The sequence below is a fragment of the Adiantum capillus-veneris genome, chromosome 15, assembly GCF_014529385.1.
Source record: "Adiantum capillus-veneris isolate H3 chromosome 15, ASM1452938v2, whole genome shotgun sequence".
Classification (NCBI taxonomy): Eukaryota; Viridiplantae; Streptophyta; class Polypodiopsida; order Polypodiales; family Pteridaceae; genus Adiantum; species Adiantum capillus-veneris.
Window position 1 is genome coordinate 15651291 of NC_140945.1, and position 27194 is coordinate 15678484.

Below are 27194 nucleotides of genomic sequence, written 5' to 3' on the forward strand. Positions count from 1 at the left end.
TAGTTGCAAGAGAAGCAGCCCCTTTTGGTGCAATTCAGCCCACAGGGAGATCAACCCATGTACGTGGAGTAGCCAAGAGTGTTAGGAAGAGAAGATGTTGAATTCAACCCTTGTGTATGTGTGCTTGAGTAAGCAATCATAAGGAGAGCTTATTCATTTGCATATTTCATAAGAAGAGAAAATTTACAGTCATGGTGCACAATTTTTAGTCCGAAATATTGTCATGTACATGGGCTATTGTGGGATGCATCACTCTGGTGAATGCAACCTCTCACACATACATGCATACGAATCGTGGGTAGCCTTCTAGATTTGCACAAGGTGCGATGCAGGTGTTCATCCGAGCATGTATGGTCTATGAGGATTTGTGTGCACGTGTTTGAGGTGCGAAAAGAACACATGGCTTCTCATGTATAGTGGTGTGGGGTTAATTCAGTGAATATCAAGTTGGGTTGAAAGTTGCGTCATACACTTCTTTGAGCGCACATATATGCATTATGCTTTGCATATACCGAGGTGTACAGTAGCTCATGTATGCTTGAGTGTAGATTTTGCACATGATTTGCTCATGGTCTTTAGAATGTTTATGGCATGCATGGTTATGAAGGTCACATAACCAAAATATTGCCAAATTTTTCTACAATTTTGTGTGTTTATGCACATGGTTTGTTTGCAAGCATATTTTTGATTGCATTTTGGAACTCAGTGATTGCTTTGCCATATTGTTTTTGCATCCCATTGTGAGAGAGTTTTCTCTTGTTGGCTTGAGTTTTTGACTCGCCAGATTATGCCATGTTTCACATTTATGCGATACACTCTTCAAGAGGGAGATTGGTGACATGTGTTAGATGAGTATGTACGACATCTGTGGTTGCTTGCGTTGTGATGTTGTCGCATTGTTATGCCATTTTGAGTTGAGTTTATGCTACCCATACAAGGAAAACTTTGCCAAAATTTCCCCAGATTTCTTACCTCTTTCACATGGTGGTTGTCTTTATTTTATTCCCACATTGACGGGCATACAGTTGTTTGGACATGGATATGTGTTCACATACCCACACTCGTGCATGAGTGCGCATGAGATGTATGCTTGTGTGGCTACGAGTTATAGGTAGCTGATCTTGAGCTTTGGCAGTGGTTGAGTTGTTCTCCCACTCAGTCTATTTGTTCCATGCACAAGTTCCATGTACATTTGATAGTTGAGAGTTGCATCAGTACGTTGACGATTGTAGAGCATAGTGTGGTAACACCGTGCTCTACAATCGTTGATGTACTTGAGCACTACAAGTGTTGGTGAGCTCTTTTGAGAGCATTTTCTCTCTGCCATGAGCTCCTTTTGGTTCAAGCTTGATGCACTTCTCTTCAGCATTGATTTATGCAAAGTGCCCTTGCACAAGTTGTAGAGCCATAGATCTCGTTTATCCCACTTTGACATTTTTTTGGTCATAGTGGTTGAGTTGATCTCCCACTCTGACAGACACTTATGCCAATTGATATGTGTGTCAATACTGAGTCCAGAACAACGACTCATGTGAGACATCAGTCTCATTTGTACCAACATTTGAGATTTTGGCATTGTAGTCACATAGGGCACATTAGGGGACATTGCTTTAGATGCTTAAGGAAACATGGAGATACATGCAAGATGTAGATGCGGGTTTGACACATGTTAGAGAGGTAGTTACAATGGCGATATATGCTAGTGACAGTGATGTCACGCTTGCCTTGAGTATATCTCTTGCAGATACGTATATGGATAACACACTTTCTCCACAATGGTTACTAGATGGTGATGAAGCTATCTACGTCACACCATGTCGTGAGTGGTTTAGTAGTTTTTCTAGTGAGAGACTCGATTGTGTGCAACTTGTTGATGGTTCAACGTGTGACATAGAGGGTGCAGGAGATGTATGTTTGTCATTGCCCAGTGACGCATCATACACACATTATCATGTGCAATAAGTTCCTCAGATGAGGCATAGTTGATCTCGGTGAGATAGTTGAGAGATAGTGGATGTCAAGTACTGCTTAGAGAGTAATCTTTTTAGATGCATTGCAAATCGCTAGTGATTGCGCGGGGAGCTTGGAGTGGCTTGGTCTACCCTCGTTTATAAGTGACACGGGGTCACTTTCATGGGATCTACGACAGGGGCGCGCGATCGGCGTCGCGCGGATTTTAGACCGTCGGATATCCGTAGCAAGGGGGGGCAGACTTTATGTACGCGCGGACTCGCAACATGTGCACGGATGCGTAATAGGCGAGTTGGATAGAGCTAAGGAGTGTGGCGGGGGAGGTCCGGGGTTGAAGGCGCGACGGCCGACTGGGAACCCTAATTTTTTGTCTTCATGGAGCTTTAATTGACGTTGGATCTCTCCAGCGCCGTCGATCCCTCGAGTTGGCCCCGTGTCCTTTATGGACGAGGTTGGTCTACCCTGCGCATGCATCTGAGGGACAAGATGACATAAGCCTTGATTGTGTTGCAAACAAATCAAGAATCACAACTAAAATCCTCAAATTTGGATTCGCGAAAAAGTTCACCCTGTATGTAGGCTAACTCAAATGACACAACAGCCAAACCAGGAGTAGGCAATGCAGTAGCGGAATGGGGGAACGGGGCTCGGGTGTAGACACGAAAGCGAAGGAAGGGAAGAGTCGAGTCATCAAGGAGAGACGCAGTGCTAAGAGGAACAGAGTCTCGTACTCACAAGAAGCTCCCGATATTGACCATGAGCGAGAGGAAGGCTTGCAGCTGGAGAAAGGGCTTTCTAGCTATGGAGTCCAGCCTCTTGGAAATCTTTTCCTTTCTTCATTTACACACAACATCAGAGATTGCGGGCTCGGCTCCCTCTTCTTGCTAAGCGATGAAATCCTATGTGAAATTCTAGGGTTTCTCAAGGAGATTGACCTCGTCACGCTCTCTCTTGTCAGTAAATCCTTCTATGTCTTCTCTCACCAGGACTTTCTGTGGAGAAACCTAGTCCTGGATAAGTTTGGGGGAGACTTTCGTTTTAAAATCGATTGGAGATGCTCTTATGCAGCAGCTATATCACCCTTGTCTCCTCCTCCTCTGCCCGTCTTAGAAGTAAGCATGGTTTTTTGATTTCGCATCTTTGAATAGTATTTAATCACATGTTTAGATAAGAAAGTTGAAATACAGGGATTAAAATGCTAAATAAACTTTAATAAAAACATAGTGAGCTGACTTCAATCAAGTAGGAAGAAAATCAATGCGTCTTGATTGTCTCCGGTGTCATTTTGTGCATCGATGTGCTACATTTCGCACACCATTGTGCATCACACCAGTGCTGAAGTTTTACTGCTTGTGGTGGACTAGATGCTATTAACAATGCTTGCAAGCAAGTGTTGCAGTGGGCACATACTCTTTAAAGCTCGAACAATGGAGTGGGTGACATTTTGTGAATGTAGGAAGAACTAAAAATTCTTGTTTGGAATCTCTGTGTGTTTGGTACTCACACTATGAAGAATTCTGAGTAAAGCTTTTTGGATGATTGGGCTTCCTTTGAGAAGGCAAACTTGAACCTCAGTCTTTCTTCATAATATGGTAGCCAATCCAAGCACGAGCTATGAGTTGCCTCATGTTAGCAACAACTTTACCGACATAGAAGTCTTGAAGTGAAAAGGGTGGTATGATGGTGTTTCTCTTAATTGACATTGACTTGTTAGAGAGTAAACCATGAAAGTGGAGTGGTCATGGGCAATTAAGAGTCCCATAACTTCTACTTATAGGTTTGAGGGTATTTGAAGGAACAATCCGAAGGTGGCCCATGTTGCTACCAAGTCCAACTTGAAGGTGTCATCGAGGAAATTATGGAAGAAAACAGCTTGGAATGAAGAATTAGGTTACGAGCAGAGGAAATTTCACCATTGCATAGCACTCTTCTTCAAGAAGTTCAAGAAGGAATGATTTTCAACCTTGATTCTTCTATGGAGTTTTTTGTTTGGAATAAGAAAACAACTGGCTTCAGGAACTTTTAGGAGTGCTCAAAGTCTTGAACTTTGACGAAGGCAAAAGTTTGTATTGCATATCCGCATTTTTGAAAGGTCGGCAATTCATATAGGCGAGTAGCTTAAGTAGTGGAGTTTTGTGATGGAGGCACATGGTATGCAGACAAACGGAGAGGTAGTATTGTTACCCTTGGTGAAGACAAAAGTTTGTGTTGTAGATCCTCATTCCTTGAAGGTTTGCAATCTTGAAAGGGAGGAGCTTGAGTAGTGGAATTTTGTGATGAAAGTATGGAGACATGCGGAGGATGCACATGAAGAGGGCGCACATGAAGAGGGCTCACCAATGAGTAGTGATGCTACATCATCTCTAACAGATTGCGTATTCTTGGAGTCCATTATAGCACATGGGAAGGACATTGCTTCAATTTGCAGAGGGCATTGGGACTAGTAATTGAATAATGACGCAAATTTCTATTGCAACATTCTAATGATCATAGTGCAACACTTTAGTCAAGCAGAGTAGACAAGATAGTGAAGGTAGAGAGAAGATGGAGTGGGATACTTCTGATAAGAGAGTTCGCTAGTGCTTGATTGTCTTTGTTTGTTGGGTGTTTTCCTAGAATTTGAAGATAGCGTCTATCACAAATTGCAAACTAATTAAAATTTATTTGAGAAGCTTGAGCAGCTTGAGGTGCCTAAAGGGAACTTGTTGACAAAAATAGTAGGTGGTGGACTCGACGACCCAAAAACAGTGCACAACTTCATTCAAGCAAAGTAGACAAGATATTGAAGGGAGAAAGAAGAAGATGGAGTGGGATGCTTTTGATGAGAGAGATTGCTAGCGTTCGATTGCCTTTGTTTGTTGGGTATTTTCCTAGAATTTGAAGATAGTGTCTATCACAAATTGCGAACTAATTAGGATTTATTGAGAAGCTTGAGCTGCTTGAGGTGCTTCAAGGGAACGTTTTGACAAAATAGTAGGTGGACTCCACGATCCAAAAATAGTAGGCGGCTAATTTGCCAAAAACAGTAGATGGCTGATTTTGGCAATTCAAAAAGAGCAAGTGGTTGATTTAGTTGCCTTAAAAATAGTATATGGTTGATTTGGGGTTCCAAAAATAGTAGGTGGTTGATTTGGTTGCCCCGGAATGGCAAATGGATGACTCGACACTCTAAAAGTAGCAGATGATTGAAGTGATGATCCAAAAATAGGAGGAGGACACACTAGCAACCCATGCATCCATGGGTCTATACCTTGCACTTTCCTTCAAGGGTGAGTCTAGGCTTATCGTGGATTTTTCTAGGTATGTTTTTTAGTCATATAGCGGACATGCAGACTTCATATTCTGAAGTTTTTGTCCGAGTTACGACAATTTGATATTGTGCTAATTCTTTCTATCTTTTGTGATGTGTACGACACATCAACTAGTTTATTTTTGTCACCGTGATGGAGGCTGTAGAACAGTGTGACATGAGACATTTCGGGGTTTCGTGCCTTTTGGGGTTTTGAGATTTTTGAAACGTTTCGTTTCGGAGCTCAAAGAAAGCAAAACATAGGTTTTGTTTTACACGTATGTACTTTTAATCATATATTGAATATACATACAAATTCACCTGTCAAGACATGTGGAATATGAAAATCTAGATGTGAGACTTGAGTCACGAGTGAACAAGGTAAGTTGGCAGCCAACTACAACTAGAGGTAAATACGAGGGGGCCAGGGTGACACATTAGGTTGAGAGAGAGAGAGAGAGAGAGAGAGAGAGAGAGAGAGAGATTATTCGATGTGTGTAATGGTAAGAAAAATCCATAAATCTATCGATTTTTTGAGGCGGCCTTTGTACTCGTCTTTAAAAATCCCCACACGGGTGGTTTGAGGTCAATTGGTCAAAAGGGGGCTGTTGCTAAATGGACTATTTTCTTATTTTCTTATTTTCTCGAGTAATTTCTTTTTATTGAAAGTACGATATTTAAAGATATGTACTTGAACCGTAAGGTTAGGAACTGTAGATCTACTGGAATTATCAAAAGCCATCAGGAACGGACAACTCTGATGCATAATATGATGGGTGACATTAAGCATCGCGAAGGGGTTTTACCGTTAGTTCGGTGGGAGAGACCGGGAAACGAATATTTCTGATGCGTAACGTGATGGGGTGATGGGAGCATCGGAAAGGGAATATCTCGTTGGTCTGGCAGGAAACCCGAACTGGAAAGAGGAAAGACGCAAGCACATGAATAAAGATGGGTTCTGAGAAGCTTTTCTTAAAAAGCGGAATATTTTAGTGAGTTTTCCGAGAAGAGCAGACGCTTTCCCTTGAGGAATCTATGTTTGCATTGCATTCGTGCATGTGGTTGCATCGAGGGACGCCTGGGAAGTGTTGTGAAAGGCATTGTTTTTAACTTATAAGGTTTTATTGAGTTTTTGGGCAGGTTCAGACCAATTTTAAAATATACCGGCCGCCCACTTAATAAGTGGGCAGCCACTTAGAAAATAAAGCAACAAAACCAGCGAGCGAATTCTCTCTCCCTATTTCGGGTAGAACAAAAAAAAAAAAACCGGCCACGATCTCTACGTGAGCAGCTATTCGTGTGATGGCCAAGGAGCTATAAAAGCACCACATGCCCTCATTGAAAGGGAGTTACCAACGTCAGCAAGAGAAGACTCTGCCGCCAGATAACGCAAGAGATCGCGAGACTACGAAGCACGAAAGTCGCTTTTCCCGCGCAAGAGTGACAGGTATCTATTGTGGATTCGCCATACGAATTGTTGTCGCGTGTTTGTGTGTGTGTTTGCAGGTACTTCATCGCGAAGGAGAAGCGAGAAGGCTTCGGCCTACGCTTGGGAATTTCGGGAACGGAATTCGGAAATTGTCTGCGGAGTCTCGACTCCGAGTACAGACGGAAAAAGGATTGAGAGCTCGTCTCTCGGATTTCCCTTACGGGAAGGAACGACCATTGAGTCAGAGATTTAGAACGGAGGGGTTTTCTCCGGTTCTTGTGCTTGTAAAAAGATTCTCCCTAATAAAGGATTCTCTTTAAGGGGGGGGACTAGCCCATCTTCTTGTCCCAAATACCGTGTCGAACTTCTCCCTCAACTTTGTTTAGTTGAAAGATTATTTATTTTCATCTTGTTGATTAGTCGTGTGCGCTCCCGTTTGTGATAGTGGTATCAGAGTTCGGATTCCTCTCTGTCTCTGCAAAGAAGGACGATTCCAGGAAGGAACGGGAAGAACCATGACAAGCCACGGAAGAAACGTTGAAGACGAACTTCACCAACTGAGAGCCCAACTCGCGGATTGCAACAACTCATTGTGTTGCCGGCTGTCCAAAAGGCTTTGGACGGAATCAAGAAGCCGCAAGGAACGGATGCCGATGGGCGTCAAGAAAATCCTGTTAATGGAAGCAACCCGCAGGTGGATGGTGCGGAAAAAGGTGCCGAAACGCACAAGGGATCTCCGGATCCGGACAAACTGCCTTCCAAGAGCAAGGGCAAGGAAAAAGAACTTTCTGTGCTTAATGAAAGCAAGGATGTCTCTATCTCTTCTCCATCATACTCTCCTGATTATACTACTACATCTACTTCTCATACAATATCTAAATCTTCTCCCAAGAAGAAAACTCCTACTACTTCCCTACATGCTACTAAAGAGAAGCCCCAGATCAAGAGGGATAACCGCAGACGTCACCGCAAGATGCGGATTTTCAAATCCGGTGACAAGGATGTGAAGTTTGATAACTACACAGGATGGAGAGATATCTCCAAGGCACTGTCTTTCATCAGGCAGTTTGAAGTTGCTTATGCCAACGGAAACTTCACTGAAAAATCCAAGTTGCGTCATGTTGGGATGCATCTGAAGGAGATTGCAAGCAACTGGTGGCTAGCCAAAATTCTGGAAGGTACTCAAGCCAGAACCTGGGCTCAATTCAAAGCTGAATTCTATGAACAATTTCTTCCACCTGATTTCGAGAAGGACATTCGGAAGGAATGGGACTGGCTCGCCCAGAAGGAACAAGAGAAAGTCACGCTTTATGTTGACAAGTTTTGGTCGGTTCTTCTAAAAGTTACGCCTTTTATGAAGATTTCCGACGAAGAAAAGATGCAAAAGTTTGAAGTAGGTCTTCAACCACCGCTTCGGAAGAGCATGAAGGTGTACCCACATGACACCCTTCAGCGGATGATGGAGTCGGCAATCATTGCCAAGGATTTACATTCCACTAGTACCCCCAGACGGATGGAACATAGCACATACCGTGCAAGGCAAAGAGCGGTCTATGATGACCATGGCAACCAAGAAAAAAAGCGTTCCCCAAATGAGCCCAAGGAGCCAGAGGGTACCGGAAAACGGCTTACGTATCTCACGCCGAACCAAGTACAAACCTTCAAAGAGCAAGGAAGGTGCTTCTACTGTGGTGAAAAAGGACATATGAAGCCCGACTGCTCTGTTCGGTAGCAACGGCAGGAACAAGCTTCTTCGAAGAAGGAACAATCGAAGAAGGAATCCGCTCCACTGAGCTTGAATTCCATTCCTGACGTGCAAGGGAATACAGAAACCGAGAAAGGGAAGCCCCAGCTCCTTAAAGGCTGGGGATCTGTGAATAACCAACGGGTGTTGATCCTCTACGACCTTGGATCGACGGACAACTTCATCTTACTAGAAACTGTAGAACGTTTGGGCCTTACAACGGCTCAGCTTGGAACTCCAGTCACTTCCGGATCGGCATTTGAGGGGTTGACCACCAATGCAACTCCTGTGCAAGGACAACTCAATCTCCAGATTGGTGAATACAAGGACCGCGAATGCTTTTTGATGGCACCTATCGAGGAATGTGATATCATCCTCGGTATGCCATGGCATTACCATATGCAACCGGTCCCAGATTATGACCCTCGCTTTTGAGCATGAGGGCAAGAACATTAAAATTTTTGCTGATGCAGGGGATTGGCTATTCCCTATTGTAAGCCATATCTCCATTTAAGAAGAAAATAAAGAAGTGCGTTTCTGCTTACTTGATTTTTCACACGTGAAAGAGATATGTTGCCAAATTGGCTTTATCTGACAGAAAAATAATTCTAAATGAATTATTGGATTTATAAGTGAGAGGGTTTTCTCGCTTGGAACACCAAGGAAAAATAATTCTAAATGAAGTATTGGAATTTTAAGTGAGAGGGTTTTTCTCACTGGAGACATCCGAGTACAGAATATTCCTAGTGCGTCATTCAGAGTAATGACGGGAGCACTGTGAAAGGGAATATCTGTAAGGCCACCAGGAACGGGTACTTTTGATGCGTCACATCGGATGGGTGACAGGGAAGTATCCGACCATCCGGGAACGGACATCTCTGATGCGTCATAGGATGGGTGACATAGTGCATCGTGAAGGAGATTGTACCGTAAGTTCGGTAGGAAAGGACTAGGTGATGGGTATTCCTGATGCGTCACAAGGTGGGTGACGGGTGCATCTGAAAGGGAATATCCATAGTCGGGAGGAAATTCCGAACTGTGTTGGAATTGTGCACAAGGAAAAACAAGCACTTGAATGAAGATGGGTTCAGAGGAAACTTTGAGGAAAAACAGATGCTTTTTGAGAAAGCGGGATTGCTTTTCGGGAAAGCAGATGCTTTCCCGCGAGGAAGTCTATGTCTGCATTGCAACTGTGCATGTGATTGCATCCAGGGACGCCTGGGAAGTGCTGTGAAAGCATTGTTTTTAACTTATAAGGTTTTATTGAGTTTTTGGGCAGGTTCGGACTATTTTTAAAATACGTCGGCCACCCACTTAATAAGTGGGCAGCCATCTGATAAATAAGGCAACAGATCAGCCAATGTTTTCTCTCTCTCTTTTTTTGGCAGAACAAAAAAAAAAAAGAAAAAAAAATTAAAAAAAAAAAAAAAAAACGGCTGCGATCTCTATGCGAGCAGCTGTTCGTGCCCGTGGCCAGGAGCTATAAAAGCATCACATGCCCTCACTCAGAGGGGAAGACCGATCTTTGCAAGGAGGAGATGCTGCTGCAGATTTTCAGCCGTAAAGAAGACGTTGCTGGTGATGCCCATGGCTGCCCCAAGTGTACCAGATGTCGCCAAGACCCAGTGCGCGAGTTCCCTCGCGAAGAAGTGCCTACGGAGCGTGTTTCCATCGCGAGAAGTTGCTCGTTTTCTCTGTTTTCAGCCCATAAACGTCGTAGACGGGGCTGATCTACGAGAAGGAACCCGAGAACACACCTCTTCTGTGTGTAAGATTGGAAGAGAGGATTTTCTATGTAGAGATCTCTTCCGGGGAATTGTTTTTCGAGAACCGAGTTGCATTTCGAGCATCGAGACTTTGAAGGTAACGTTTTCATGTTATTATCTCTGAGTATTTGATTGCAGGTGTACTTCCTCTTCGTGAGGGAGTAGGAGCAGAGGAAGGCATGAGCCTCTGCACGAGAAAAGTGCTCTGAGGAACTAGAGCCAGATCAGCCCAAGGGTTTCGTACCCAAGTTTGGGAAGCAGATCCACGGATCGAAGAGAGGTAGACTCTCGAGATGTAATCCAGAAGTTGAAATTCCCAAGGGAAGGACTTCGTGTCCAGGAAAGCGGAGTTAATCTGCAGGAAGAGGACTTTGGAAACAGAGTTAGAAAAGATTTGCAGGGATGTCATGCCCTGAGTCTGGAAGGTGAGTTCCAGAGGCGAGAACCTTGGTTCTCAAGGATTTGGAATAAGGAACGGAAGTTCCTTGGAATAGGGTTTTGCCCTAGGAATCGGAAGCTAAGGCTTCCAGGAACCATCAAGTCTTATTCTAGAACGAACGTGGTAATATGTTCGGTTCAAGTGCTTGTATAGACTTCTCCTCAGTAATAAAGATACTATTACGGGGGGGGACCAACCCATCTTTTGGTCCCCAGTATTGTGTCGATCTTCTCACTCTCTATCTCTCTCTATCTATTTTTCTCTATATCCTTTGGCTTCAGTAAGAAGTGATAAAATCTATTTATCCGAATGTATTTTATATTGTTATGCGCTCCTGTTTGTGACAAGATAAAACTAATGAGGGTTCGCTCTCTAGTTTGGAAATTAAACGTTTTCAATTTCTTGAAAAGTATAAAGATTGTTTCACGGATACTCTACCAGACAAGCTACCTCCGGAACGTCCGGAAGATCATCGCATTGATCTCGTACCGGTAGCTCTCCCCCAAACCTACCCCCTTATCGGGTTAGTCTTGCTCAGCAAGAGGAAATTTTGAAGCAAGTCAACGAGCTTCTGGAAAAAGGTCTAGTACGACCAAGTACTTCGCCTTACTGCTCTCCAGTTCTACTGGTGCAGAAGAAAGACGGCACGTTTCGAATGTGCATAGATTATCGATCTCTAAACAAGATCACTATCAAGAATCGCTTTCCGATACCCCGGATTGATGATATTCTTGATAAGCTGCATGGAGCAAGCATTTTTAGTCGCATTGACTTAAAAAGCGGGTATCATCAGATACGCATAGCCCTTGAAGATGTCCATAAGACTGCCTTTCGCACAACTTTTGGACTTTATGACTTTTTGGTAATGCCGTTTGGGTTGACCAATGCTCCTGCCACATTCAATTGAATGATGGACCGAATTTTCAGCCCACACCGAGCTTTCACAGGAGTGTTCTTTGATGACATACTCGTCTTTTCAAAGACTGAGGAGGAACATCGGAAGCACTTGGATATAGTGTTTCAGGAATTGCAAAAGCATGAGTTGCATGTGAATGCAAAGAAGAGTGTGTTCTTCCTCACTGAGATACACTATCTTGGCCATATAGTCTCACACAACCAAGTGAAAATGGATCCCGCAAAGATCCAAGTCGTGCAAGATTGGCCAACTCCCACTACGGTACATGATGTACGAAGTTTTCTGGGATTGTGTTCTTACCATCGGAGGTTTATCCGAGGCTTTGCTCAAGTAGCAGGACCACTTCATGACCTAACAAGGAAAAAGATCCCTTTCAGGTGGGGATCGAGACAACAAGGTGCCTTTGGTAGGCTAAAGTACCTATTAAGACATGGACCTATTTTGATAGTGCCAGACTTAAGGAAACCATTCGAGGTTCACTGCGATGCTTCAGGTGATTGCATCGGTGCAGTGCTTAACGAAGAAGCCCATGCAGTGGCTTATGAAAGTAGACGACTTAAGGATGCAGAATTGCATGCCTCGATCTACGAGAAGGAACTTATGGCTGTGATCCACGCCTTGTCTACTTGGAAGCATTATCTTCTAGAAGCGGATTTTGTGATCAAAACCGATCACCAAAGTTTGCGGTATTTTCTTACGCAACGGAAATTATCTGAGAAGCAAATGAGATGGGCCATCTTTTTGTCCATGTTTCACTTCCAGATCCTCCATACGGCTGGGAGTAAGAATGTGGCTGCAGACGCATTGTCTAGACGGCCTAGGGTGAACGCAGTTACTTCTGTGTATCACCAAGAATTGGAATCACTTCCAGAGTTGTATCCGAATGACCCAGACTTCTCCTCCACTTGGAATAAATTACAGATCGGAGAGGATGAATATCCTTATTCTATTCGGGATGGTTACCTCTATCACCACCAAGCAATTTGCGTGGCAGAACCATTGAGAAAGAAAATCATGGAAGAAGCACATGCTTCACCATATGCAGGTCATCGGGGAATTCTCCCTACGACCTTAGCATTGGAAAGATATTTCTTTTGGAGCAGACATTGATCAATATGTCAGGGAATGCTTGGTTTGCCAAAAAGTAAAGTATGATCGGCATAAGACGCCTGGGTTACTCCAACCTTTACCTGTGCTTGATCAACCCTGGGAGAGTATTGCCATGGATTTTATTATGGATCTCCCAAAGACTCAAACTGGAAATGATGCGATCTGGACTATCGTGGACAGATTTAGCAAGCAAGCTCACTTTATTCCAGTTAAGAAAACAATCAAAGCAAACCATATCGCTAGAATTTTTCTAGCACAGATCTTTAAGCATCACGGGCTGCCCAAGTCTATTGTGAGTGATCGAGATCCTCGCATGACAGACAACTTTTGGCGTGCCTTGTTTGATAACCTTGGCACAAAGTTGAATTTTTCTTCTGCATATCATCCTCAAACGGATGGGCAGAGTGAGATCGCTAATTCCACAGTATTAGATATGCTTAAATCTTATGTGTCAGAAAGACAGTCTGACTAGAAGTATTTGCCCCTTGTTGAGTACGCGTATAACAATACCGTGCATTCGTCTACGGGGAAAGCACCTTTTGAGATTCTCTATGGTAAGCCTTTGCTTCCATCGATCCTTGTCACTAAGGATAAGATTTTCGCAGCAGATGAGTTTGTCCGGGATATGGACACGGCCTACGGGCAAGTTAAGAGAGCAATTTTGCGCTCTCAAGAAAAACATAAGAAAGCTGTGGACAAGCACAGAAGGAATCTGGACTTAACAGTCGGTCAATTAGTCTTACTCAAGTTTGAGAAGGCAAGACTAAAGAAACAAGCGACTCATAAAGGGAAAGTGGTAAAACTTTCCAATCGCTATTATGGGCCGTTTAAGATAATTGACCAAGTGAACGATGTGACGTTCCGATTAGACTTACTATCTAATTGGAAGATCCACAATACTTTCCATGTTAGTTTACTCCGGCCATATGTGGGACCGCCTCCAAGTCGGCCTATTGCTGAGGAACCTCCTGAGGTTGAGGAAACGGAAGAAATACTCCAACCGGAACAGATCATTCATCATCAGGACCGGCCACTTAAGTCCGGGAAGATTACACGGAAGTATTTGGTAAAGTTTAAGAATTATTCTACTCTAGATGCTCAGTGGATGACCGAGTAGGAATTAGCACCCTATCCCGAGATTCTGGAAGGATATGTACAAGCGCTACAGTTGAGGACAACTGTTTAGAAGCCAGAGGGATGTTGCTAAATGGACTATTTTCTTATTTTCTTATTTTCTCGAGTAATTTCTTTTTATTGAAATTAGGATATTTAAAGATGTGCACTTGAACCGTAAGGTTAGGAACTGTAGATCTACTGTAATTATTAAAAGCCATCAGGAACGGAAAACTCTGATGCGTCGTATGATGGGTGACATTAAGCATTGCGAAGGGGTTTTACCGTTAGTTCGGTGGGAGAGACCGGGAAACGAATATTTCTGATGCATCACGTGATGGGGTGACGGGAGCATCGGAAAGGGAATATCTCATTGGTCTGGCAGGAAACCCGAACTGGAAAGAGGAATACGCGTAAAGACGCAAGCACAAGAATAAAGATGGGTTCTGAGAAGCTTTTCTTAAAAAGCGGAATATTTTAACGAGTTTTCCGGGAAGAGCTGACGCTTTCCCTTGAGGAATCTATGTTTGCATTGCATTCGTGCATGTGGTTGCGTCGAGGGACGCCTGGGAAGTGTTGTGAAAGGCATTGTTTTTAACTTATAAGGTTTTATTGAGTTTTTGGGCAGGTTCAGACCAATTTTAAAATATACCACAAAACCAGCCAGCGAATTCTCTCTCCCTATTTCGGGTAGAACAAAAAAAAAAAAACCGGCCACGATCTCTACTCGAGCAGCTATTCGTGTGATGGCCAAGGAGCTATAAAAGCACCACATGCCCTCACTGAAAGGGAGTTACCAACGTCAGCAAGAGAAGACTCTGCCGCCAGATAACGCAAGAGATCGCGAGACTACGAAGCACGGAAGTCGCTTTTCCCGCGCAAGAGCGACAGGTATCTATTGTGGATTCGCCATACGAATTGTTGTCGCGTGTTTGTGTGTGTGTTTGCAGGTACTTCATCGCGAAGGAGAAGCGAGAAGGCTTCGGCCTACGCTTGGGAATTCCGGGAACGGAATTCGGAAATTGTCTGCGGAGTCTCGACTCCGAGTACAGACGGAAAAAGGATTGAGAGCTCGTCTCTCGGATTTCCCTTACGGGAAGGAACAACCATTGAGTCAGAGATTTAGAACGGAGGGATTTTCTTCGGTTCTTGTGCTTGTAAAAAGATTCTCCCTAATAAAGGATTCTCTTTAAGGGGGGGGGGGGGGGGGGACCAGCCCATCTTCTGATCCCAAATACTGTGTCGAACTTCTCCCTCAACTTTGTTTAGTTGAAAGATTATTTATTTTCATCTTGTTGATTATTCGTGTGCGCTCCCGTTTGTGACAGTGGTATCAGAGCTCGGATTCCTCTCTTTCTCTGCAAAGAAGGACGATTCCGGGAAGGAACGAGAAGAACCATGACAAGCCACGGAAGAACCGTTGAAGACGAACTTTAGCAAGTGCGAGCCCTACTCGCGGAATTGCAACAACTCATTTCGTTGCCGGCTGTCCAAAAGGCTTTGGACGGAATCAAGAAGCCGCAAGGAACGGATGCCGATTCGCGTCAGGAAAATCCTGTTAATGGAAGGAACCCGCAGGTGGATGGTGCGGAAAAAGGTGCCTCAAGGTAAAGTTCCAAAATCTGAGGAGTATCTGCTAGGTCCTCTTCCTCCATCCACTTCGCATCCACTGTTAGATAGTTCTTGAACTTAACTAAGAACCGTCGTATCACTTTACCTTTCACAAGTTTCGATTTCATTGTTTGCATGGGATTGATGAACGGTTTTGCACTCCATCTATATGTTCATCTACATTGCATGCACAGTCTTTAAAGAAGACGATAATTTTTCCAGTCACTTTACATGGAATGGTTATGTTCATGTTTTTGTGTTGGAAGTGGTTTCAGGGATTTTCATCCTCGGAGATTCTTGAAGAAGGTAGACACATGACTATAGACGAAGTTGAAGCATCGAACGAGTGACATATGACTTTGTTGCTTTCGGTGCGGCCCATAGAAGCAAGCGTTGCAGACCTTTATGAAGTTCAAGTATCGCGTGACCCACGCATCAGAGTGGGCCGGCGAAGAGTCCTTTCCAGGATTCCAGACGCTTTTGGCGATCTCTCTCGATGCCATACAGCTCGGTACCAGTACCTCACTTTGAAAAGGAGGGGATGTCATGTGCACATCTAACCCTATGTGTACGTGGACAAGCTACTTCATGACAGGGGTTCAGTTAGCCTAGCTTAGGAAGTGTTATGGCACTTTTCTGAGTCTGTTCGCAGACCGTGCATGTCCATACACTTAGAGTAGATGCATATCCTCTGGTTGCACACAACATGATCATCAGATTACCATCAGAACACATTAGGAGCATTTTTATAGTGCACAGACCTAATTTCCCTATTTTAGCTATTTTTCACTTATTATTAATAAGTGACTGTTGGGAAACTGGGTAGGGAAAACTTTGTAATTGAGTATATAAGAAATCCTAGTGCTAGCATTATCTCGCAGAAGAGGCAGTAGAGACCCATCGTCTGACAGGCACCTTCTCAGCAAGACCAACAAGACCACCTAGCGTTTTTGCAGTAGACATCCCTAGCGTTTTCTGCAGCAACACATCTAGCGTTTTCATCAAAGATCAGCCCGAGCGTTTTGCAGTGCAGATTAGCCGGCGGTAGAAGACAGATTCAGACCTAGCGTTTTTGGACCAGAATTTCAGCCTAGCATTTTTTCAGTTTTCCGGCGTCACAACCTTCTTTGCATCAGCGTTTTCAGTTTTCAGCATCTGGACATTGCAGATCAAGTCCCGAACGTCACAGATCTCACCTTCGCGCAATAGATCCTCGCCGCACGGTCAGATCAACCAGTGTGTGCAGATTCAGCCTGGAAAACGCAGATGCTGAAATCTGCGTTTTCAGCGCGTCGTTGTTGCATCGTCGTCATCGCCGTCGTCATCAACATAGAGTCAGAATTCAGCAGATACAAGATTTGCAGATTTCAGTCCTTAGCATTTTCATCGTCGTCGTCTTCATCGTCGACGACATCGTTGGCAAAAGTCCATTGCATTGTAGAGATTTGTGCAATCAATAGTAGACCGCTCCCGCCATAGAGAGTGGGGCCTTTGGAGGAGGGTTTGACAACATTCTGGTGTCGTATTTGTTAGGTGCAGCGGAATGAATGTTGTATTTTCTCAAGATTAGTGATCTTTATTGCTCAAGGTTCCTTTTAGTTCTTAGGGAAAGAGAGAGCTTTCCGTCTTATGGAGAGTGCTATGATCACGAACAAAGTGAATGGACACTGTGCGTGCAAGTGTATGAGACTGAGAGATAGAGAGAGAAGAGAGATACAACACCAGAGACGTTGTAAAAACCCTCCTCCGAAGGCCCCACTCTCGTTGGCGAGAGTGGTCTACTTTTATTGCACAAAGGTGTACAATGCGTATGCAATGGACTGATGCAATGGACTATGCCGATGACGACGACGGTGGTGACGACGACGACTTGATGGCTGAAATCTGAGATCTTCTAATCGCTGAATTTCGGGGCTGTTTCGGTGGCTGAAAATGACTGTTTTGGCTGCGTTTTTATGGCTGAAAATGGGGGAACATCCGCAACCAACTTGGGGCTGATCTGCTTCTGTGTCCTAAGGTTGGGAACGCTGTGGATCTGATGTGGTTTAGGGCTGAAACCAAAACGCTGCAGCAGAGCAAAAACGCTAGCAAAACGCTAGGGCTGATCTGGGGCAGAGTTAAAAAACGCTGATGGCTGAGTAGTGCTGGGGGCGATCCTGCAAGGACGGGGGAATCTGGGTCTGTGGCGATGTAGCCATGCTAGAAAACGCCAGGGAAGGTGAGGGGTGGCGATGGTAATCTGCTTGAAAACGCTAGGGTGTCATGAGGGGGGGTACTGCTGAGAAGTTGCCTGTTGAGCGGAAAGCTCCTGCTGCCTCTTGTGCCAGAAAGTGCTAACTTGGGTTTGCTTATATATTACCTTAGCAAAATTGCCCTACCTACTTTTGTTGGAAAGTCACTTAAAAATAATAAGTGAAAATAACCAAAAATAGGGAAAATAGGCTAAATGCACTGGAAAATTCCCCTAACTGATGCTAATGGATTCTGATGGGAATTCCGATGATCATGCTGTGTGCAACTGGAGGATATGCATCTATGCTAAGTGATTGGGCATGCACGGTCTACGAATAGACTCACAAAAGTGCCAGATCACTGCTAATCTAGACTTGACTGAACTGACTGAATTCTGTTGTGGTGTAGCTTGTCCACGAACACATAGGGTTGGGATGTGTCACGTGACATCCCCTCCTTTTCAAAGTGAGGTACTGGTACCAAACTGTATGGCGTCGAGGGAGATACAACATCCGGAATCCTGGAAGGGACTCTTCGCCGGCCCACTCTGCTGTGTGGATCGAGCGGTACTTGAACTTCATAAAGGTCTGCAACGCTTGCTTCTTTGGGCCGCGCCGAAAGCGACACAAAGTCTTCTGTGGCTCTTTCGATGCTTCAACTTTGTCGAGAGTCATGCTTCTTCCATCTTCAAGAATCTCCATGGCTGAAAATTCCTGAAACCATCTCCAACACAAAACCATGAACATACCCATTCCATGTAAAGTGAAGGAAAAAATTCTTGTCTTCTCTAAAGACTGTATGCAATGTAGATGAACATAGAGACGGAGTGACAACCCGTTCAACAAACACAAGCAAACAATGAGGTCGAATCTTTTCTGTTTGATCAAAATCAATCAATTGTGGCAAATCACAATGGAAATGCCCATGCTTGGTGCTCATACTATCATGTGCTCGCTCGGAAACTGTGTCATGCCAAGGAAGAGACATGGAATGTGACTTCCTGACATACAAACTTTTCAGCTTTTCATGAACAATCCGCATACAGTCGTGCTCATCCATGAGAGAAACGTGCTCAACATGCAATATGTCATGCCTAGGAAAAGGGATCACATATCGATGCTGACTAAAATACAGGAAACCGTCATGAATGAAACACTCGATCAATGCGTGCGTATCAATCATGCGAACACATAATACTTCCTGTGAGGGTTCTTGAGACCTAGGCTCGAGAGCCAAGATCGCTTCTTCTTGAATGATCGAATCGTCTTGTGGGGGTTCTTTGGACCTCAACTCGAAAGCCAAGATCGGATCTTCGTGATTGATCGAATCTACAACGAGGTTAGCTTCGCTAGGAAAAGCATCCACTAACACATCATTCCTGTGAACAATCACATCATCTTCATGCAACTCATTGTCATTCAAATCATCATCATGCTTCACACAATCATGCAAAGCTTGTGTATCATGCTGTGGAGAAGAAGAGACTGAGAGAGTCTTCTTTTCCCGAATCTCTTGCATCGGTGTCGACACTTGAGAAAAGAGTCGCAACATCGCTTGCATTCGTGCTTTGTTCTCGCGATAAAATTCTGCTTGTCTTGCTTTGTTCGCTCGATCAAATTCTGCTTCTCTTGCTTTGGCTTCCAAGCGTGCTTGCTCGTTCTCACGCGCTATGGTTGCCATTCTTTCTTGGTACTTACGCTCGATGGTTGCCATGTCTTCTTTGTAGGCTTTTCTTTCTGCTTCTCGTTGGGCATCTCTTGCTTTGTCTTCTAACTTCTTGTCCATCATCCTCTTGTCGAAAGCCTCCATAGGAGTTAGTGCAATCGGTGTCGTAGATGGGGAAGGGTCGGAAAAACCTCCTGGTGGGGAAAATTCTTCTTAGCCTCTCTCATGCTCATCACCTCCAAGCGAAGTATCCATTCCGCTTCGAGTGATGACCATTCTGCAATCGTGGGTTCTTGTGGGTTCTTGGGGTCTTGGGTTCTTAAGTCCACGAGGAACTTGGGTTCTTGCGGGTCTTGGGTTCTTAAGTTCACGAGAAACTTGAGTTCTTGGGGGTCTTGAGGTTCTTGAGGTGTTCTTTCGCTTGCAAATCGCGTTTGAGAAAGATCTTCTCTTCACCCGAGTTCTACTCCTTTCTGTGGCGGGCGCACCCCTTGGCGGCCTTGCGCTCACACCAAGGTTGCTTTTTCTCACCTCACGTCGATTGGCCGGCCGCTAAGTGCACGGTCCGCTCTCAATGAGTGAAAAGAGACACAAGGGTAGGCTGGACAAGCCCTTCTTTCTTGGGATTCCTGTCACTCTTCAACAAAACACGATTAGGAATCGCCACGCCCAAGCGAACTTGGGTTCATGCGACCTCAACAAGCAAAAAAAATTCTTGTGGTTCTTGTGGTTCTTTCCTTGAGTAATGTAGAACACTTCCAAAGCTCTGATACCAATGTTAGGTGCAGCGGAATGAATGTTGTATTTTCTCAAGATTAGTGATCTTTATTGCTCAAGGTTCCTTTTAGTTCTTAGGGAAAGAGAGAGCTTTCCGTCTTATGGAGAGTGCTATGATCACGAACAAAGTGAATGGACACTGTGCGTGCAAGTGTATGAGACTGAGAGATAGAGAGAGAAGAGAGATACAACACCAGAGACGTTGTAAAAACCCTCCTCCGAAGGCCCCGTTCTCGTTGGCGAGAGTGGTCTACTTTGATTGCACAAAGGTGTACAATGCGTATGCAATGGACTATGTCGATGACGACGTTGGTGGTGACGACGACGACTTCATGGTTGAAATCTAAGATCTTCTAATCGCTGAATTTCGGGGCTGTTTCGGTGGCTGAAAATGACTGTTTTGGCTGCGTTTTTATGGCTGAAAATGGGGAAACATCTGCAACCAACTTGGGGCTGATCTGCTTCTGTGTCCCAAGGCTGGGAACGTTGTGGATCCGATGTGGTTTAGGGCTGAAACCAAAACGCTGCAGCAGAGCAAAAACGCTAGGGCTGATCTGGGGCAGAGTTCAAAAACGCTGATGGCTGAGTAGTGCTGTGGTCGATCCTGCAAGGGACGGGGGAATCTGGGTCTGTGGCGATGTAGCCATGCTAGAAAACACCAGGGAAGGTGAGGGGTGGCTATGGGAATCTGCTTGAAAGCGCTAGGGTGTCATGAGGGGGGGTACTACTGAGAAGTTGCCTGTTGAGCGGGAAGCTCCTGCTGTCTCTTTTGCCAGAAAGTGCTAACTTGGGTTTGCTTATATACTATGCTAAGTGACTGGGCATGCACGGTCTACGAATAGACTCACAAAAGTGCCAGATCATTGCTAATCTAGACTTGACTGAACTGAGGGAACCCTGTTGTGGTGTAGCTTGTCCACGGACACATAGGGTTGGGATGTGTCACGTGACAGTATTCTTCTCTCTCTATCTCTCAGTCTTAGCACCTTCATTCACAGTGTTTACCACTTTGTTTGTGATCATTTGCACTCTCACTAAAGGAACGGAAGGCTTTCCCTTCCGTAAGTAAAAGGAACCTTGAGCATAGTTCGGAGTACTCATCTTGAGCAAAGTTCAACATTCACTTCCGCTACACCTTACAGTCAACATATGCAATTGGGAAGCTGTTGCTAAATTGGCTTTATCTGACAGGAAAATAATTCTAATTGAATTATTGGATTTATAAGTGAGAAGGGTTTTCTCGCTTGGAACACCAAGAAAAATAATTCTAAATGACTTATTGAAATTTTAAGTGAGGGTTTTTCTCACTGGAGACATCCGAGTACAGAGTATTCCTAGTGCGTCATTTAAAGTAATGACGGGAGCACTGAGAACGGGAATATGTGTAAGGCCACCAGGAACGGGTACTTCTGATACGTCACATCGGATGAGTGGCGGGGAGCATCGAAAAGAAGTATCTGACCATCCGGGAACGGACATCTCTGATGCGTCATAGGATGGGTGACATAGAGCATCACGAAGGAGATTGTACCGTAAGTTCGGTAGGAAAGGACTAGGTGATGGGTATTCCTGATGCGTCACAAGGTGGGTGATGAGTACATCAAAAAGAGAATATCCATAGTCAGGAGGAAATTCTGAACTGTGTTGGAATTGTGTACAAGGAAAAATCCGTACAGCCTACCACGTTATCAGCCAACGCAAAACGTGGAAATCCATACAGCCTGCCACGTCATCAGTGTTTTTTTTTTTTTGGTTTGTTTTTGTTTTTGTTTTGCGTGTGTGCGGGTCCTGCTTTATTTTAATCCCTTTATGTCATTGGGGCCCCATCGGACGGGGTCCCCATAAGTTGGTAGGACTCTTCTTCTTCTGGTACTTGTTCTTCTTAGGGTTCCTCCGCTGGCATATGTAAGTTGGCCCCATTCTTTAGGCTTTTACATGTCAGCAGTTTGTGACACCAATATAAGTGAGACAGACTCGCCCTTCAGTTTTACATCAAGTACAATCTCTTTACCCTTCTCGTTCTTTCCTTGTAACCACTGCGCTGTTCTTGTGGAACCGAGGAATTCCTAAGAGAGCGTCACACCCTTCCTAAGGCATGATGTAAAAGTCCTTGTGCCCTAAATACCTCTGACAATGCAACCGTAGTTTGCCAATGACAGCCTCCTTGTTGCTATTGTGGGAAGATACGTGGCAGCTATTCTGGCTACCCATCCGAGCCATAAAGAAGTGGTTTGGGAGATGGGATGCATTACACTTGCTACATGATGCTTCAATTGACTCCCAAAGTGAATGAAGCTTTCTGCAACCCCAATGTATTACGGCTTGGGAGAAATCCAGTGGGTCACGCTTCATACATTACACCACCCATATTGCCCTCAACTACAAATTCTTCGCTGAAAGAGGAAACTGTACTCACACTTACATGCTTGAGCCTATCCCCTTGTCGGCAATACGCACTATCGCAGCCATTCGGCTTAGCTCCCATTCCCTTTGATGCGAGATAGGGCGTTGGGGCAATGGAGAACAGTCAAATCGACTGTGCACACTATGCTCACTGCAAGTTCGAGAGTCTGAGTACCACACACTACTAGAGTGCTCAGCTTTTGGTCACATCCGAACTTGCTTCTCTCACATTTTCAGCCATGACTTAGACCTACACATTTTCCTCTTCCAGCCACAATATGGGCTCTCCATTGCAACTCTCATCACTACAATTTTGGAGCATCGAGAGTGACTCATTAGCCATACACATACTACATCACATGTAACTTTGGTCCCATAGGTCATATTTGACCTCCGAGGACCATAATAAAATCTCTCTCTCTCTCTCTCTCTCTCTCTCTCTCTCTCTCTCTCTCTCTCTCTCTCTCTCTCTCTCTCTCTCTCCAGTCTTGCCAGTGCAAGCACAAGGAGCCTGCACCGTCGAGAATTTGTAGGTGATCGCGTGAAGCCATCAAGCGAGCGTCGCTTTTCCGCACTTAGAGCGACTGTTAAAGATTGTGAATACGCTCTACGAATCGTCGTTTTCGTGTTTGTGCTTTTTGCAGGTACTCCATCACAGAGGAGGAGCAAGGAGGCCTCAGCCTACGCCCGGGGATTCTGAAAACGGAATCAGGAACGGTTTTCGGAGTTTCATGCTCCGGATGCAGACGGAAAAGGAATTGAGAGCTTGCCTCTTGGAATGTTCCGCTCAAAGGAATCGATCTTCAAGTCTGAGATTTAGAACGGAGGGGTTTCTTCGGTTCTTGTACTTGTAAAAAGATTCTCCCTAATAAAGATTCTCTTTAAGGGGGGGGACCAACCCATCTTCTGGTCCCCAATACTGTGTCGATCTTCTCCCATGTCTCTTTTGGTTGAGAGTATATTTATTTTCAGCTTATTGAGTATTCGTGTGCGCTCCGGTTTGTGACACTTATCGTGGATTCATCTAGATATATTTTTTAGCCGTATAGTAGACATGCAAACTTCACATTGTGAAGTTTTCATCCCAATTACGACCAATTCATATTGTGCTAATTCTTTCTATCTTTTGTGGTGTGTATACACTATTAGCCACTTCATTTTTGTGCTAGTACGTTGAACTTCGTGTCAATGTATGCTTGTGTGTATACGTGTGGTGTGTGTTGTGTTTGGGAGCATATGTTAGTACCTAGTTCTACACCCACTATTGGGCATTGATGACGCTAGTGGGGATGTTGAGGTATTTAGTCGACACTATGCATGATGGAGCTTATGGTTATATTGTCTTGTGGGTGACTATCATGGGTCTATACCTCGCACTTTCCTTTTGGGGTGAATCTAGGCTTATCCTGGATTTATCTACGTATACTTTTTAGTCGTATAACGGACGTGCAGTGCAGACTTCACATTGTGAAGTTTTTGTCCAAGTTACAACCAGTTGATGTTGATCTAATTCTCTATCTTTTGTGGTGCGTATGCCGTGTCAACTACTTCATTTTGTGCTAATTTTTCCTATTTAATACTTCTTTTAGTGCTAGGCTTCATCATGGCTGAGTCTGCTCTTGATCTCCGGAGTCATGTCATGATAGAAACTAAACGCTAAACTTTGTGTTGATGTATGCTCATGTGTGTTTGTGTGGTGTGTGTTGTGTTTGAGAGCATATGTTAGTACCTAGTTCTACACCCACTATTGGGCACTAACGACGTTAGTGGGGAGGTCTTGTATTTAGTCAATACTATACATGATGGAGCTGATGGTTATATTGTGTGACTACCATGTGTCTATACCTTGCACTTTCCTTTAAGCTTGAATCTGCGGTTATCTTGGATTCATCTAGGTATACGAGTGTCGGGCTATGCTCTGCTTCTTGCAAACTGGAATGCGAGAGAGAGAGAGAGAAGAGAGCCCTAGTTTCATATTTAAAGGCCCCTGGACTTGAAAAGCAGTGTATATGAAAAGGTCTATCCCCAAAAGCAACTGGGCCAAAACTGACGCTTACAGCTGGTTCCGAGTTTTATGGGGTCTGTACAGTGCCATGTCAGCAGCTTCCGTGATTTGCGGGCTGTCCATACAGCATCCATGTCAGCAGTTTTTAGGTCTCTTGCTTTTTTGGCTGGCTTGTCGATAATTTAGAAGTCTTTAGTGGCTCTAAACCCCTAGGGGTGCCACGTCACCAAACTTGTGACAAGGAGCATACAAGATTTCACTTTGAGCTTGTGGAAGAGAGTTGGTCAAGTTCAGCATGTGAATCATCGGGATGACGGCTTTACAGATACACACGTTGGCATGATTAATGGTGGTGTGCATTATGATGGTCACGAAAAGGGAAAGTTTTTTCGAGAAACGAAAAGGGAAAGTTATGCCTACTCTAGCTGGAACAGTAATGTAACTCAGCCTATTTAGCACCCGTTATCATGATTTAAAGTAGTGTAATGATAAAAGGGTAAAGTGAGGAATGAGAAGGAAACATTTGTCAGCCTCCATTTGTTTCTGTTTGGGGTTGCGGTCTGTACGCTATTTACTTTCTGTTTTTTGAGTACATAACCCATAGGAGAGGCTCTACTTGAAGAAGCACATTTTATCCATCTTTTGCATAGTTTTTTTCTGCCTTCAAAGACTTGTGACTAACGCATCAGCAGGTGGCAGGTTTTTTCTCGGATCATCTTTTCCAAAGCTGGCTGTGCAGCAGCCTGAGTATGAAAGAGCGATGGCTCTCAGTGGATAACATTGACAGGCGTACCAACCTCTCTGTGCAGGAGTTTATCGATAGCTATGAAGAACAAAATAGGCCAGTACTCATAACGGATGCCTTGTCTGATTGGCCAGCATTGAGGAAGTGGAACAAAGAGTATCTGGTGAAATCGGCTGGAGACTCAAAACTAGCTGTAGGGCCAGTGGAGATGACAATGAAAGACTATTTCTTGTACTCGGAAGCTGTTTGTGAAGAGCGTCCCTTGTATCTTTTCGACCCTCATTTTACCGAGAAAATGCCCACTCTAAGTGAAGATTTTGAGGTCCCAATATACTTTAGAGAGGATTTATTCTCTATTTTAGGGAAGGATAGGCCTAATTATCGCTGGCTTATAGTTGGGCCTGCTAGGTCAGGTTCTTCTTTCCACATTGATCCCAACAGCACATCTGCCTGGAATGCCGTCGTGAAGGGTACTAAAAAGTGGATACTTTTTCCTCCAGATGTTAATCCTCCAGGTGTGCATCCTAGTCCAGATGGTGTGGAGGTGGCTGCACCTGTGTCCATAATGGAATGGTTTATGAACTTTTACGAGCAGACAAAGCAATGGAAGAGAAAACCTGTTGAATGCATATGCCAAGCAGGGGAATTGATGTTTGTACCTAATGGTTGGTGGCATCTGGTTATCAATCTGGAGGAATCTATTGCAATCACACAAAACTACGTGAGCAGGTATTGTGTGGCCTTTTCACTCTTGCTGATTCAACGGCAATTTGAAGTGCTGCACTTAAACCATGTTTGCCTTTGATATTAGCTACGGTTATTCTCTTTTTTCTACTTTTTGTTTAGCCTTTCTATTGTCTGAAGTTGTCGTGTTTAGTCTTTCTCTGACCCTTCTCATGTTTTTGAAGTACTTTCTGAGCTTATGATGGTATACATCAATACGGGAAAACGTGTTGATGTGTTCTGTTTTTTCTGCTGAGAATCTTCAATAAAAGCAATCTATTAATGTATTATGTTTGGAAATGGAGGTGTCCACATCAAGTCTAGTTCTGTATAATTGATTCGAATGCCTGCCTTTGTCAACTTGTTAACTGTTAACATGTACGAAATTCTTTTATGATCAATTTATGCCACTCTCACACAGAGCCAGTATTTCTGTTCACTGCATTTGCCAAAACTGTACCGTTTTTCCCTTTGCTTTAGCTTAGTTCATGGTAATGTTATTGTTGGCCACCACGGGCGAAGGCTTTATTTTGGTTTTTTGCGAGAAGATTATTGTTGGTTGTGCTCTTCGATCATTAAACTTTTTGAAGACGTTAACAGGTGCAATCTTCTCAATGTATTGGATTTTCTTAAGCGACCAAATTCAGCTCAATTGATATCAGGTACAAGAGACCGGGTCAATCTGTATAGCAAGTTCAAGAGCACGTATGCGCAGTTGTTTCCTGGTTCTATCGAAGAACTTGAAAAAAAAGCTGCAGCAAAAGCCAAACAAAGTCAGTCTGGCTCTTTTTGGGAGACGGTAACTGATGCCAAAGTTGGTGGCTTCAAATTTGGGTTTTGAATTGAGCAAATTGCGAGCATTGTAACTACAGCAATTTTTTCAGCAGGTAATCTTTTCTGCATTATTTTGTCTTGCCGGATGTCTTTAGGATGGGCAGAAAGCCATCATGTTTTGGCTTTATGTCTATCAGCTTGTGGACCCAATTACCGGAATCCTAGCAATTTTTGTGTTGGCATAAAATTCATTTCCATTGAACATTCTTATGAGGGGATTCTAGCCCCGTCTTTGATACAAAAATTTTGCAGTCTTATATGCTCGAAGCAGATGAGCCTGATCTTGTGATTTCATCTTTCATAAGAAATATCATTAAAATGTCAACGGTGATTGTTGGAGCATGATCACTTCAAGTGTTCTTTCTTATCGACTAGTTGTAAGGATTTGTACTTGAAGTTCATCTCGGGCTGTGCTATGGGAA

The 27194-nt window shown here is 44.1% G+C and overlaps 1 protein-coding gene across 2 annotated transcripts; it reads left to right on the plus strand.

Annotated features, from left to right (window-relative positions):
- Nucleotides 1–2489: 2489 nt before the first annotated feature.
- On the plus strand, nt 2490–27194 carry LOC147440319 (transferring glycosyl group transferase). 2 transcript variants are annotated; one of them, XM_086530103.1, is made up of 3 exons: nt 2490–3083; nt 25163–25944; nt 26539–27194. In XM_086530103.1, the coding sequence occupies exons 1-3, from the start codon at nt 2604–2606 to the stop codon at nt 26777–26779; spliced, it is 1503 nt and encodes a 500-aa protein (XP_086386229.1). In that variant the 5' UTR covers nt 2490–2603; the 3' UTR covers nt 26780–27194. The 2 variants fall into 2 exon arrangements, with proteins under 2 accessions (XP_086386229.1, XP_086386230.1); XM_086530104.1 differs by having other exon boundaries at nt 2890–3083; nt 25170–25944.

Coding starts and splice junctions, on each gene's coding strand:
- LOC147440319 (XM_086530103.1), top strand. CDS start 2,604: ATGGGGGAACGGGGCTCGGGTGTAGACACGAAAGCGAAGGAAGGGAAG. Junction 3,084..25,162: donor CTCCTCTGCCCGTCTTAGAA/GTAAGCATGGTT, acceptor ACGCATCAGCAG/GTGGCAGGTTTTTTCTCGGA. Junction 25,945..26,538: donor ACACAAAACTACGTGAGCAG/GTATTGTGTGGC, acceptor AGACGTTAACAG/GTGCAATCTTCTCAATGTAT.